The following is a 15,659-nucleotide window of genomic DNA, read 5'->3' as shown; positions in this document are numbered from 1 at the left end:
CAAGTGGCCACTGCACTCCAGTCTGGGTGACAGAGTGAGACTCCAATTCAAAAAAAAAAAAAAAAGGTTAATATGTATCACAAAAACAGGAGAACTTTTGCTACATACATTAACTGACAAAGTACCAATACCAAGAATACATAAATAATTTTTACAAACCCATATGCAAAAGCCAAACAACCAAACTGAAAAGCAGCCAAAAATCTTTAAAAATAACAAACACACACACACACTGAACAGAATCCAATCATAAGACCTCTCATACAAGGATGGTAGAATATAAACTTGCACAAGCCATCAGGAAAAGTTTGCATTACTTCTAAAGCATTAGATATATAAGCATTTTATTCAGCAGTCACACTGCAAGGTATATACTCTGGAAAAACAAGGATATGTGCCCCAAAGTACATATACAAGAATCTGTACAGCATCATTTTGTAATAGCTAAAAATAATTCAAGCATCCAACAACAGCAAATAGATAAACTGTGGTATATTCATATAATGATTTACTCTATGGCAATGACAATAAACAAACTATATGCAATAACACGGATGACCTTAAAACCTTAGAGTGAAAGAAGCAAGAATCAAAAGATTATATACAGTAGGATTCAATTTATATATAATCTTTTGATTCAATTTATATATAAATTGAATCTTTACCTATAGGTAAGACCAGATACAACTATATTTTCTAGAGATGCATGTATCAATAGTTAAGCTAAATAAAAGACAAAGAATGGTGATTACCATAAAAGACAAGACAGTGTTCATCACCAGAGCAGAGAAAGAAGAGAGGAATGTGATCAAAAAGATATTACATGAGAAGTTCCCGGGTGGGTATAACATACTCATTTGCTTCAACATTATACTGTTCATTTATGTTTTATACCCTTTTCTACATAAGATTATATTTTAAAATTGGAAAAATATCAAACAGTGCATTTTTGAGGAAAGATGGCACTATAATACAGTATGATTAGTCACCTTAAAAGTGTCATAGGCCAGGCATGGTGGCTCATACCTGCAAATCCCAGCACTTTGGGAGGCAGAGGTGAAGGACTGCCTGAGCCTTGGGGTTCGAGACCAGCCTGGGCCACTTGGTGAGACTCTTCTATACAATAAACTGAAAAAATTGGCCAGGTGTGGTGGCACACACCTGTAGTTCCAGCTACCTGGAAGGCTGAGGTGGAAAGATCGCCTGAGCCCAGTAGGTCAAGGATGCTGTAGCCGTGAGCATGCCACTGTATTCCAACCTGGGCGACAGAGTGAGACTCTACCTCAAAAAAAAAGTCACAGAAACCTTAAATATGCAAGTCAAGCGGACAGGTTAGTATCAATAGAAAGTGTCACAAGACAACTCGGCTGGATTGTCCCAGGAGAGAGAACAGGAAGTAAGGTATAACTTCCTGGAGTAAATCCAATCATAAAGAAAATCAGAAGGGCCAGTTCAAATCTAGCCTTGAGAGACCCAAAACTCAGTGTTGAGGAGATATGAGACTGAATAAATCCCATTCCTAAGTCAAAGAGTAAGAAATAACATTTTAAAATATACTTTAATACCCTAATAAGTTATAAATGCATAAAACTTGGGAATGTTATTTTTAGGTAAATCTAAATATACACTTCTCTATTCTGCCATGTACATGAGACATTAAGAAAAACACAGGCATGGTTTCAAAGGAAAATATTTCAACACAAAACCTAAGTATAGATACGAACATCACTGCACATACTTACTGGAATTAGGAGCTGTTCCAGCGCCAAATGCAGACTGACTAGGTTGCTGTCCAAATACAGAAGGCTGACTACTGCTTGACACTGTCCCAAAAGTAGGTGGTACAGGCTGAGAACCAGCAGAAAACAATGCTGTGGATGACGATATAGATCCAAAGCCTGCGGGATTAGGCTGGCTGGCACCTTGATTTTGTCCAAATGTTAGGGTCTGATTAGTACCAAACGCTGGACTGGCAGTTGGTGCTGAAGGTCCAGTTCCAAATACAAAGGAGGATCCTAGAGGCCAAAGAAACACTTAAATCACTGTGAAGGCTAACATGAGACTATCTTCAAGAAATTTCTGTAAACTCACAAGCAAATGTCAAGTTTCTTTTCAGACTCTTCCCATACTACCCAAATTCCATCAATATGACTTTCAATAATGGTTAAGAATACAACTCTACCATATTTTTTTCCAACTCTACCATATTTAATGAAACATAGAATTCACCTAAACAAAAACATGAATCAAAAACCAGTCCTCACCTTCAAGGTCAACAGTTTTTGGTAAAGTGACCTATGTACAAAAGTTCCCAAATGCTATGTGCATACACAAAGGGGGACCCACCCCCCCCAAAAAAAAAACCACGGATTTTTTTTTGGAGGGTGGACCCCCTTGTAGGACAGGCTTCCCTGCTAGGTATGTGTTCTAGAAACCCATTGGCATCAATGTATCAGCTGGCATTGTTGGAAGAGACTGCGTTCAGCTTCAGTGAATTTCTTTTGGAGATTCTTTCAACCTGTTTGCTCATTTCAAGATGGGTGATTTCCAAGTGCACCTGCCCAGACTGACAGTACTGAGTATTCGGCAGTTTTTGAACAAAAATGGCATGACCTCCCTGCCCTACCCTCCCTATTCCTCTGCTCATGCCCTGAGTAACCATTTTTGTTTCTTTGGATGAAAAAAGTCCTCAAAGGGGAGAATTTTGACAATGTGGAATAGGTAAAACAAAAAACAGCAGAAGCACTAAAAAGCATAAAAAATCGACAAGTCCAAAAACTGTTTGGGACAGTGGAAAAAGCATCTTGATTGGTGTATTACATCAAACAGTAATTTGAAGGTGAAGTCTAAACATGTAAGAATACAAAATTTTACAAATTCTGAGTTTTTTTGCCCCTCCCCAATGCGTATGTGTGGGTGTGTATATATACTGCATAACAAGGACTGTCTAATGAAACTAGCACCAGTGTCTGGTTACTTATAGCTTAACATTTTCAAAAAATTTGAAAAAATTAAATATACTTTTACCAAGATTAGAAAAATTGCTCCCAAGAGTTAAATACATTAAATTTGATCACAAAATGTACATTATTGCACATAGTGAATAATTACATCATTCCTGGTGTAAATGACCTAAATGCATCATGTCATTCTGTTATAACCTACTATGCTATCTGCTAAGAAATGACACACTTAGCCAGGCTCGGTGGCTCAGCCTGTAATCCCGCGCCTTTGGGAGGCTGAGGTGAGTGGATTGCCTGAGCCCGCGGGTTCGAGACCCGCCTGGGCAGGAAGACCTCATCTCTACAATAAATCAAAAAATCAGCCGGGCGTGGTAGCACATGTCTGTAATTCCAGCTACTTGGAAGGCTGAGGTGGAAGGATCGCCGGAGCCCAGCAGGTTGAGGTTGCGGTGGCCGGGAGGGGCCACTGCACTCCAGTCTGGGTGACAGTGTGACTCCAACTCAAAAAGAAAAAAGAAATGACACACTTATAATTAAAGCCCATTCAATTACAATGTGTATTTTTTTTCTTTTGTAAATTTACCTGTAGAGCTAGATGTGGTTGTAGCTCCAAAGTTGAAACCAGAGGCTGCAGTATTATTACTGCTGGTTCCTGGACCAAAGACAAACGGGGTAACAGCTGTAGCTGTGCTAGATGTGGTTGCTGGTTTGCTATCTTGAGAGAAAAGCAAAGACTGAGATGTACTGGATTCAGCAGTGTTACCAAAGGCAGAGCTGCTCACAGGATTGCTGGCCTGTCCAAATACAAAGGCAGCCACAGGTGGATTGGTGGAAGAGGTGGAACTACCAAATATGCCACCAGCAGAAGTCGCTGGTGTACTTGAACTAGAAGAAGTGTTCAAGAAACTAAAAACTGACTTTGCTGCACCTTGATCTGTAAGACATAAATTAAGAAACAAGCATAAATCCTTAAGAATAGTCTCAGAAAGCACTTGTTCTTAGCCTGCAATCTAAAAAACTGCATTAGAAAACAGATTATTTTTTAGTAGATTTGAATGGACATCTGTTAATATTGAGTTTTGACAAAGTCCTGTATATCATCTTTCCTTTTAGTTAACAGATTTTCTTTCATAGAAAGGCCTTCAGCATTCAGGCTAATAAAAACAAAAATATCCCTGAAATCCATCTAACTGGATACTGTGTTTGAGTAGCAAGTTTGGATATTAATAGTTGTACTTTTACAGGTTTGATTTGCAGTTTATGTTACAGTATGTGAAATAACTTCAATTTATCTAAGTGTATAAGCCCACTTTTTTCACAGCATTATACCCTCTGTGCACTGATTTGCAATGATGTCTTTATGACACACTAAATTTTCTAATATACTTACACTTCTCTCATTGACTTTATCATCACTAAACTATTTTAATTATTACAACATTATATTATGGCTTAATATTAGTAGGATAAAGATGCCTATGTGCCTGCTTTCCTCTCCAAAATTTCTTGCATGTTTTCTCTTCAGCGTAAATTTTAGAATTAGCTTGTCAAACTTCATAAAAATTTCCCTAAGAACTGAAATTATTGGGGTAAGAAGGGAAGCATGGAATACTCTCATCCAGGAACAAGTATGCCCTTTATGTTCTTTTAATTATTCAGCATGTTACAAGTTCTGCTATTACAAAATATAAATTAGAAATGTTACAAAATACTATTTTATTGCTAACTTGAAGGACAGCTTTTGATTTTTTATATAGTGATCCTGAATCCAGCTTTCCAACTGAAGACTTTTTTGTTTTAAACTATTCTTTTAATTTCTCAGTTCCAATACTGCACATTAGCCAAGGCTGGGAACAGTATGCTATGGGCATTAGTATAGTTTATAGAAAATGGAGCATGTTGGCTAACTTTCAAGTTGGCTAAATGGGAGGCTAGTTAAGAGTGTCTACCTTATTCTAGTGATTTCATGATCAAATTTCATTAGAGTAGAGCCTATCTCATTTTTTGTTCCTTTCCAAATAATGTATAAATTTTGATTTTTTTGTACATTTCTAGATAACTATTTGACAAACTGCTCACAGTTATTGCTGAATTCCACACTTTAAGGTTAATTTTAATTTTGTTTGAGTGTTTCCAACTTATTATTCAAAAGTGTTCATAGATGTTCAACTTTTGATTCTTTTCACTTTTTTATATTTTACCTGTATGTTTAAGCAAATTTGGTTAGTAATAGAATTCTAGGTTAGAGCCGGGTTCAGTGGCTCAGCCTGTAATCCCACACCTTTGGGAGGCTGAGGTGAGTGGATTGCCTGAGCCCGCGGGTTCGAGACCCGCCTGGGCAACTTGGCGAGACCTCATCTCTACTTGGAAGGCTGAGGTGGAGGGATCGCGGAGCTCAGCAGGTCAAGGCTATGGTGGCTGGGAACATGCCACTGCATTCCAGTCTGGGTGACAGAGTGAGACTCCAACTCAAAAAATAAAATAAAAAAGAATTCTAGGTTAAAGACAACTTTCATTCTGAAAGCACTACTCTCCTGTTTTTAGCATTTAATGTTGCATATTGGAAGTCCAGTGCTAATCTGAAAACATTCAACATTTTGGCTTTGGTGTAAAGTTTCACTGATCTTTGTCAATGAGTAGGTAATTTTCATTTTTAAGATCAGCATCCTTCTTTACATCTAGAAAATTTTCTTCATCACTTGTTTGATTTTCCTAAATACTGTTCTCAGCTTCTAAGCACTACTATTCCAAAGAAACTTGTGAATCTAGCTTAGATCAATCTCTGTACTTTTTCACTGAGTTTGGGGAAATTCTTGTTTACTGGTCTGATCATCAGCTATGTTCTTCCTGGTACTCAGACTACAAAATGATAACAAGTCATGTTTTCCATTTTTAAGCATTCTATTTCATTTCTATCTTATATTTGTGGTCTGTGTTTCTTAAATGTCTAATGATGACTGGTTTTCGGTAACTATTTATAAATGAAGTCCTTCACATAAAGATTATATTAGAAAATATTTCATGAGCTTAAGTAAGAACTCCTATTTTCCCAGGTAATAGATTCCAATTCTGATTACAAAAGCCCCAACAAAATGGAGAAAGACATACATAAATGTACACTCTTGTGGGCTTTCCATTAGAGAGCTGTATTTCTCAAAAATCAGATCTGTAGGTAACTTTATTAGAACCATGAAGGTTTGGATCAGTTCAAAGTGAAAACTGTAGGCTCCTTCCCATTAAGAGTTCTGTATGCTCTTAACTATGTTCAGTGTAAACCATTCCTTGACTTGCTGCATTTTTTGTGATACCAGACTCCTTGTAAAAATTTTAATTTTAACAAAATTTCAATTTTAATTACTTACCAGCTGTAGTATTGGTTTGAGCTCCAAAAGCAAAAGTAGCCTTTACTGGCTGTTCAGATTCCTTCTCAGATGTTTTTGCCATACTAAAACTAAACGTGGGCTTTGAAGAACTCTCATCTTTGGTTTGCTCTGAATTCCCAAAGGAAAACACTGGTTGACACTTTGGCTCTTCGTTGTCAGCTTTCTTCCCAAAAACTAGGGAAGTAGAAGTGACAGGCTCTTGCTGTTTCTCTTCTGTCCTTCCCAAAACAAACATTGAGGCAGATGGCAGAGAAGCAGCTTCTATACTGCCAAAAGTGAACCCTCCTTTGGTGGCAGGCATTTCTTCTTTTTTTGTTTCTGATGTCTTACATGTGAAAGAAGCCACTGAAACACTCGTGGTTTCTATGGTTCCAAAGTTGAAACTGCTCTTGTTCTCAGAGGTCACGATGGTGTTAGTAGCAGCAGGGGTGGGATTGGTAACACCCGTCCCAAAGCTAAAGCCTGAAGGTGAAGATTTAGACAGTTCCTCTTTCTTTTCTTGTTGCCCAAGATTAGACACCCCAAATTGAAATGGAGTTAAAGAAACTGGGTTGCCTGCACCAGAAGAAAGTCCAAACTTAAAATTACTGTCATTCTTACTGTCTTTTTTAACTTCTTCAGATTTAGAGTCTGATGAAACTCCAAATTTAAAATCTCCTACTGGTTTAGAAAATGTAAAGCCTTCGCTCGTGGGGTTTATAGACCCAGAATCAGATGGCACACTTGTTTTAAATCCTCCCTGATCTCCAAATTTAAAACTTCCAGTGCTTGCTGAAGTCTGAGAAGGCCCAGAAGAAGATGATGGGATACCAAATTTGAAGGACGAGGCTACTGGGTTTGAAGATGAGGAAGATGTGCAAAAGCCTGCAAAAACATAAAAGATATCACACACACACACTGAATTATTTATTCATCAAACAAAACAAAAAAAGCCAAGATAACATAGGGATAACTTTGAAAAGGTCTACTTAGAAGAGTATTACCAGTGACAGTAAACAAGAACCAGGTGGACTAATATTCAGTATGAGAATTATATTTCAATCTTCACAACTATATTCACATGCTACTTTTAATTCATCAGATTGGCAGAAATCAAAAATGTTTAATGAAGTTTGTACTGGGGACGAGACTGGGAATAACAAGCATTATTATACACTGCAGGTAGATGTGTAAACTATCACAAAACCTTTGAAGAGTAATTTGTTAATATCTACCCAAAATTATAAACACATATATCTTTCAATCCAGCAATTCTACAGCTGGGACTCTGTTTTAACACTTTGGAGGCTGAGACGGGAGGACTGCTTGAATCCAGGAATTCAAGACCAGCCTAGACAACATAGAGAGACCTAGTATCTACAAAAGAAAAAAAAGAAGGAAACTGGGTGTGCTGGCAAGTGCCTGTAGTCCCAGCTACCCCTACTCGGGAGGCTGATACAGGAAGATTTCCTGAGCCCAAGAGTTGGGGGCTACAATGAGTCATGATTATGCCACTGCACTAAGGTCTGGGCAGAGTGAGAATTCAACTCAAAAAAATAAAAATAACTTCAAAGACATGCAAAATGCCCTATGAAATCCAAGCAACTATAAATGAAGAATAAAGAGCAAAGATATAGCCAAGATAATCCATGACAAAATCAAGAGGACAGAAAGGGAGTATGGTATACAACTCTTTCTAATAAGATAAAATAAGAACATACAGAAGAAGAGTATGTTTGTTTAGGATGGGCATCAAGAAATTTTGAAAGATTTATAAGAAACTAGCCATAGCTTAATACATTGGAAGGGAAAGGAAAGTTGGAAGATGAACCAATGGGGGCAAGAGACGGACTATTCACTATGACCTGTCAATTTTTGACATTAAGTCTTGTGAATGTGTTATTTACTCAAGCATTTAAAAACTTTAGCATCATAAAAACAGAAGAATTACATGAGCTAAGGCAATATTTATAAGGTTAAATGATATTATACTGACAAGATCAAACTCTTAGTTTCATAGTTTTTCTGTAGCTGAGGAAACTAGAAATAAAGTGCTTTGACTAATTGGCTCAAAAACAAGAATCATAAAAAAGTGCCAATATATTTAAAAGCACCGTGATTATTGCACTACAAGTAGAGAACAGCATGAAAAAGGACAATGAACTAACAACTACAGAATGAAATAAAATACTCAAATGTAGTGTCTTTCAAACTGGCAGTTGTATTTCATTAGTCATTCAATTAATTCAGTGGGCTGCAACCAGCATTTTTCTTTTAAAATGGAATAAACAGAAAGTACCAGGGTACCTTATATATACCAGAAGCAAGTATTTCAATCATGTAGACGAATACACTGTGCGTGTGGATGGTTCACACTATAAAAAGTTTATTTCTTACTTCTGGTTTGCAATAAAAAAAAAATTTAAAGCTACTAGTCCAAGGCAATTACAAAGTAAATACAACTTGGTACTCTTTTATTTTAAATTTGTAAAAATTTAAACTGTGTAAGTGCAATTTTGCTACATGGATATACTGCATAGTGTTAAAGTCTGGGCTTTTGTTGTATCTTTTACCCAAATAATGTACATTGTATCCATTACGCAATTTCTCATTATCTATCACCTTCCTGTTCCCCCACAAATCTCCAATGTCTACGAGTCCACACTCATGTCCCTGTGGATACATTATTTAACCTCTACTTATAATTAAGAACATGCAGTACTTTGACTATTTCTAAGTTGTTGCACTAAGATATTTAATCTCCACACATTCTCACCTTGAAGGCTTGCTTATTATTGTTCAGATTAAACTCTTCCTCACCTCTACCTGTTTGATCCTTCAGATCTAAAATCTCTTCTCTTTCTTGGCTTTTATCAAAAATTTTGAATGAAATATGTACATGATTAAAATACTTCACACAGGGATATGAAGACAAAAAAATTTTGCCTCCAGATAGTTTAGCATTAATTACTTTGAGAAGTTCTTCCTTTATATTTACATAGCAAAACATTAAGAGAGTTATTTTGCTGGGATATATTCTTAGAAACCAAAGCCTAAGCCTGTATTACTTGTACTAGGTTTTAGAGGTATAAATTTCCAGTAAAATAAGTGTCAACAAATTCATATAGGGGATTAACAGTTTAAAAAAAAAAAACAGGCCAGATGGTGGCTCACGCCTATAATCCCAGCACTTTGGGAAGCCGAGATGAGAGGATTGCCTAGGCTCATGGGTTCGAGACCAGCCTTGGCGACTTGGTAAGACCTCATATCTACAATAAATCAAAAAAGAATTAGCCGGGTGTGGTGGCACGTGCCTGTAGTTTCAACTACTTGGAAAGTCGAGGCGAATCACCTGAGCCCAGTAGGTCGAGGCTGCAGTGGCCATGAGCATGCCACTGCATTCCAGCCTGGGCGACAGAGTGAGACTCCAACTCAATAAATAAATAAATAAATAAGACCTGAGGCTCGATAACAAAAGAAATTTCTTTATCCAGTTGCAGAAAAGATATTTCTCTGCTGACAAGCAACTACTGTGACTTTACAGTAATTCAGAAATAGATGCACCTAAATCTCAAGACAATACCTCATTTTACATTAATTTTCAATAGTGTATGAGTAATTTCAACACTAAAGTTGTTTGCAAATACTGAATTTTAAAATGGCCTTACAAAGAGGCCCTTTACTATCACTTACCTTTAAACTCAGATTTTGTGCCTGGCTTTGAACTTTCACATGCTACACATTTGGTAGAGTCTGCTTTATTCTGCACTAGGCACACTTCACAGTCCCAGCTTCCCTCAGGTTTCTTGAATTTGTCTAATCCTAGACAGCCTCCAGATGATAGAGAGACAGGTATAGTGCTGCTACTTGAAGTAGGTACTGAATTTCCTAAGGGGGAAAGGTTCATGAAAGTTTTAATTTATATTATGTCAACATCTTAATGACACTACTAATTTCAATTTCTAGTAATGTTTCCTAGAAAAATGCCAGAAATGCCAGCACATTTTAAAAATAGGACAGATCTCTCAGATTTCTTTTAATTTTATAATGAACAGCTCACACTAACCTTCCTCAGCGGTGAGCTCTCTCTTAACCCAATGTTTGAACTGCTGTGGTTAAAAACAAAAATCATGCTCACAGATTAGAGGCTAAGAAACTAAATTTTCCTTAAGAATCTTTGTAAAATTCCTTCAAATAGTAAGCATTACCAAGGCGTAAGACATAAATTGTAGACAACATCCAAAATAAAAAATACATAGCCAACAACCACATTAATTTCAATATTTCAGAGCATAGGTACTTGTCTTTGAATTGATCATTTTTGCATAGAAGTATCCTATCATCTACTTTACAAGTCAACTTGACACTATGTTCATGACCCTTCTGTTATATGCTAGCCATTTAATAGACATTATTTGAGTTCCGGGGGCATTAAAAATGAATAAAATGTTGCTTAACTTCCAAGGTGTTCATTATCTAAAAGGGGGAAAATAAAGCAAAGTAACACCATCACCAAGTGATAAATGATCTAAAAGCAAGTGTCACACTATAATCTCAGCACTTTGCAAAGCTGAGGGAGGAGGATTAAGCACAGGAGTACGAGACCAGTGTAGGCAATAATAGCAAGACCTCATCTCTATAAAAAATAAAAACAGTAGCCAGGCATGATGGCACATGCCTGTAGTCCCAGCTACTCAGGACTCTGAGGTGGAAGGATCTCCTGAGTCCAGGAGGTCAAGGTTGCGGTGAGCCATGATCATGCCACTGCACTCCAGTGTGGGTGACAGAGTGAGTTCCCAACTCAAAATAAATAAATAGTAAATAAAACAAATGTGCAAAGAAGGAAGAAATGACTAAGAGGCAGGAAATGGATACACAGAGGTGACAAATCTTTTAGCAAAACTAGCATGTTCGTGGGAGAAGTGGCATGGGAAGAATGGCTTAGCAAGACATAATGTATGAAGAAATAGTATTTAGAGTAGAGTCATTCATTCTGGTCTTACTTCTTTAAATGGCCTCCAACTGTCACCATTCCCATAGTTACCTAAATTATCTCTGCATTTTACATGCATGTTCCCTTCCATCTTGCCAACAAAATTTCTTCCTGGGGTTCCATCCTTGGTCCGCTGACCTTCTTCCCACAAGTTCTCATCTACTTGATGGCTCTAAACGTCAACAAACATTTTCCTAATATGCACTTGCAACCCCCACTCCTGAGCTTCATCACTGTAGTCTCTTACTTCGTTGGGGATTCTACTATCCACCTTGTTAGATTGACTAGATGGCTCCTCCTTCCCCTCCCTTACATATTTCTCAAATCTATTTCAGTCTTCTTTTGACTCTTCTACTGTTATACTGGTTTAAGCTCCCTCTCATGTCTTGCTTTTTTGTTGAAACCTCTGGTCTTGTTTGTTTGAAATCTATCCTCCTCAGAAGCAACCAGTGCTATGTAGTTTTTGTTTGTCCTGTTTGCTTTTTTAAAGAATTAACTGTTCAAAAGTGTTATTATTGCCACTCCCTTTGTTAGCTGACTTCAGTTTTAGGCCATCTTCTCCATTCATCCAACTCATTCAACCTCTATTCACATGACTTCAAATATCAAAACTATGGACTAAACTCCAAATCTGTATTTCTAGCTCAAGGAGTCCATACCACCGTATCCACAAGCCTCACATATATTTGAATGCCAACTTCAGCAGGCTAAAATCAGTATGTTTTCAGTTGTACATTATTCTACATTCCTCTAGTCTTTATTTGATTACATTAGCATATATCCCCCATTATCTATTGCCTATATTATTGCTATAACTTCCTAATCTATCCTCTAGTCTCCAAATTTTATAGGCTTCAAATTCATTCTCCAAAAGGCCTGAGGAACTTATCAAAAATATACATGTGACCACATCTCCTCTGCTAACAATGATGTTTCATCGTTTAAAGGATAAAGTCCAAGTTCCTTAAGAAATACATGAGTTTCTTTAATATACACCATCTTCCTTTGTTCGTATGTAACAAATTACTTCCAGGCTTACAGTTTTATTACTCTCCCATTAACTCAAAATTAATTTTGGTCTCCTGAATACATCAGGGGTTTTCTTTGTTTAGGTAAGGAGGGAGCAACAGATAGGAAGACAAAGATATTTCAGAATGAAGATTCTAAATTCCTATTCATATGAAGATGCCCAGTAGTTATTAGAAATAGGGCTTAAGTGCTCATGCAAGGGGTTTTTAGGATAATACATTAGACATACAACTATGCATTCATTAATAATGCAATAAAAACAGCAAGTATAATTCCCAGGATACTTAAATGTTTTCTTTAATATTCATGTTACAATATATCTGTACCATATAATTATATAATGGTATTACAAAACTGAGGAGTTATTTCCAGATGAATTAAATAAAAACTGATGTGAATCTTGAGTAATTCTTACAACTTTGAACAGAATAATCAAAAAAAACCCTCAAACCTAATTCCATTTTTCTAGCTACCTATTTAATTTTTTCATTAATGATTCAGTAGTTTACTATCACTGCAATATCTCTGGCAGATAACATGCAGGAACAGATCAATATTCAGCTATAGTGTTTTCATTAAGGACTACTGTTAACCCCCCTTAAAGAAACTTGTCCTGTAACATGACTACTAGCTATTCTCAATTCTACTTGGAGAAAAAAAGACAAAGTAATATTCTATTGTGTACAAAGTTTGAGAAAGACTGCACTAGGTTAAGATCTTTCAGCATCTGTATTAATCAACTTTGAAGATGATCATGAAGAGTAAGAAATTTCTAATAGAAACTACATAGAAAAAAGAGGTCACCATATATACTGGACTAGCTAACACACAACCTAGGAGTACACACAACTTGGGAATGCACATGAAGATCTAGTCCCAAACAAGTCATTTTTATTCTCAAGATAGTTTAGAAAAATTGAGAGACAATGCTCATCTAAAATATTTAAAACACTAGGACTACTTTTAGTGTTTAAAAAAAAATTAAAATGTTCTTTAAAGTAATGAGCAAAATTATTCCATAAAGCCATAAACATACCTGGTTTCTCTGACATACAGGACACACATTTATTGTCTTCTGCATTATTAGAAACACAGCATACTGAACATTCCCAAGATCCCACAGGCCTTTTGAATTTATCTCCAAATCCTAAGCTACCAGTGGTCACAGTGCAGCTGGAAGATGAAGCAGTTATAGTCTCAGCACTTTCGGAAACTACTGTCAACGTTAGGGCTCGCTTCACACCAGTTCCAGGTTTCGGTGTTTCACAGGCTACACATTTTATCGCTTCAGGTTTATTTTGCACTAAGCAGGTATCACAATCCCAAGTTCCTAGGGCTGGTTTAAATTTGTCTCCAAAGCCTGTCCCTGATGCAGAAAGAGCTGCTTTGCCACTTTTACTTGGTGTCCCAATTCCAGTCTGTTTAGCAGGATTTCTTGGTGGCAATTTTGCTGTTTGGCAGGCTATGCACTTATTGTCTATAACTTTGTTCTGAAGTAGACATGTATCACATTGCCATGAGGATCCAGCTTTTAAACTTTCCCCAAACTCGATTCCACTAGAAGAAAAGCTACTTATTGCAGGTCTTGTATAAATTACCGGGCTTGTTGTGGTAGGCTGAGAGGCAAGAGAGTCTGCCTGTGGTGATGAAAAACCTACAATGGAGGAAGGGGCATGTACAACAACAAAAACAAAGTTAGAAAAACTTTCTAAATGAAAGCATTAACTGAAATATTTTTACTGGGGAAAGATATGTTTACCTTATTGCAGGGTTACTACAATGTAAGATGGACTATTTAGTTGTTTTTCATCTAAGCAATCATTTTTATCAATCACATAAACGAAATGTTTTATTTACAGGATATCACCTTCTTCTAAAAATATCTAGTTTACTCTGCCCTCCCGCAAATACAGTATATTCATACCCTTCCTCTCTCAACTCTTTCAAATGTTCCACTGACTATGCCAAATGACTTCAATTATCCATCATCTCTGAATTTTGTCCAATCACAATCCATTGTTGTGGTATCCTCTACCTTCAGTAAAACCAGCTGAGCTGTACAACTGTAATTATTTGACAGATGCCCCTCCAAAGTACAACAGGGTATAAGGATTATTTTTAATTATACCAAACTCATATAAGCTTGAAAATGGTAATGGTTCAGTGACAAACCCCAAAGATACACCAAATCCTCTGAAAAGGCCTAAAAATATATGTGATTAAAACCCAGTATATCCTCATAGAATAAGAGCTCATGCTACTGAAATACACACTTACACAAACCTCCAATCTCTAATATAATCCAAGAGAGCCTTTAAACTGTAAGTATACCTTTCTTATAAAAACTAAGGGTGTATATAGACAGAACCATGGAATGGGGCAAAGTCTTTGTGCTACCTAAACTGCTAACATGAAGTGGATTCACTCAAGCTAGACTTTACTCATGGGATTATTTTCTAATCCTTTACTTAGGGCCAGTTCCAGTTGTAACCACCACAGGAAAAGAAAATTAGAAGGAAACAAGATGTAGAAGGTTGTTAAAGTTTTTCTCATGGTACCAAGAAATAATCCACCCTAGAGCTATTTTTAGCATTAAGGGCAAACCAATCTCACATACTTCAGTTATTCCCAGTGGTCAACAATGGTTAATGCTAATGGCTAATTTAAATCACTAAGGTTGGAAATTTTAACAATAACCATCTCAAGGTATTACAGATTTCTTTTCCCTTTACTGTTTCAGATTTTCCTAATTTCACCCAGATGAAGATTACCCCCCAATTTTTCCTATTTAAGAAATCAAGAAGGAGCAGAGAGAGGTTGACAGTAATGCAAAGTGTAGTCACAGATATATAATAAGATAAACCATACACATTCGATGCTTGCCTACCACTTGGTTAATTCTAATACAAGCATTCTGGAGGTCTAATATAACTGTATAAAACTGTACGAACTACTAAAACTCCTGTAGGTGGTATACTGATCTATAAAATGAGAGAGCTGGACCAGAAAAACCTAATCCTTCTAAATCCGGCTGTAGAAACCAACCTTATTTTTAAAAACCTATCCCATTATACACATCTGCTGGGTAAGCTTAAATTTCCCCAAACTATTAGATTATTTTATGAAGCTTTACATTCTTATACTACACACATAACAATCAGAATTGTGAACATCCTCTTAAATTTCAAACCAAAAACATATTCCTATTTGAGAATTTCTATTTATTCCCTTCAAATTATTACCTACCAGCTTTCAAATTTTGTTTCCATTCACATGAGTATTGTCCCCTATGTATATATGTTATAATTCAGC

At 36.6% G+C, this 15,659-nt stretch overlaps 1 protein-coding gene across 2 annotated transcripts in view; it reads right to left on the bottom strand.

Moving 5' to 3' along the window:
* NUP153 (nucleoporin 153) overlaps positions 1-15,659 on the bottom strand; it is a 57,355-nt gene that overhangs the window by 6,446 nt on the left and 35,250 nt on the right. For both annotated transcript variants that reach the window (XM_021712659.1, XM_008058665.1), the window contains 5 exons: positions 13,384-14,001; positions 10,019-10,213; positions 6,326-7,210; positions 3,547-3,897; positions 1,743-2,015 (listed from right to left, as the gene is read on the bottom strand). In XM_021712659.1, coding sequence (XP_021568334.1) covers positions 1,743-2,015; positions 3,547-3,897; positions 6,326-7,210; positions 10,019-10,213; positions 13,384-14,001 — 2,322 coding nt within the window. The remainder of the gene's footprint in view (positions 1-1,742; positions 2,016-3,546; positions 3,898-6,325; positions 7,211-10,018; positions 10,214-13,383; positions 14,002-15,659) is intronic.

This window comes from Carlito syrichta, unplaced genomic scaffold (assembly GCF_000164805.1).
Source record: "Carlito syrichta isolate Samal-C Ts95f unplaced genomic scaffold, Tarsius_syrichta-2.0.1 Scaffold303572, whole genome shotgun sequence".
NCBI classification, from domain to species: domain Eukaryota; kingdom Metazoa; phylum Chordata; class Mammalia; order Primates; family Tarsiidae; genus Carlito; species Carlito syrichta.
This window is presented reverse-complemented; position numbering and strand designations above follow the sequence as displayed.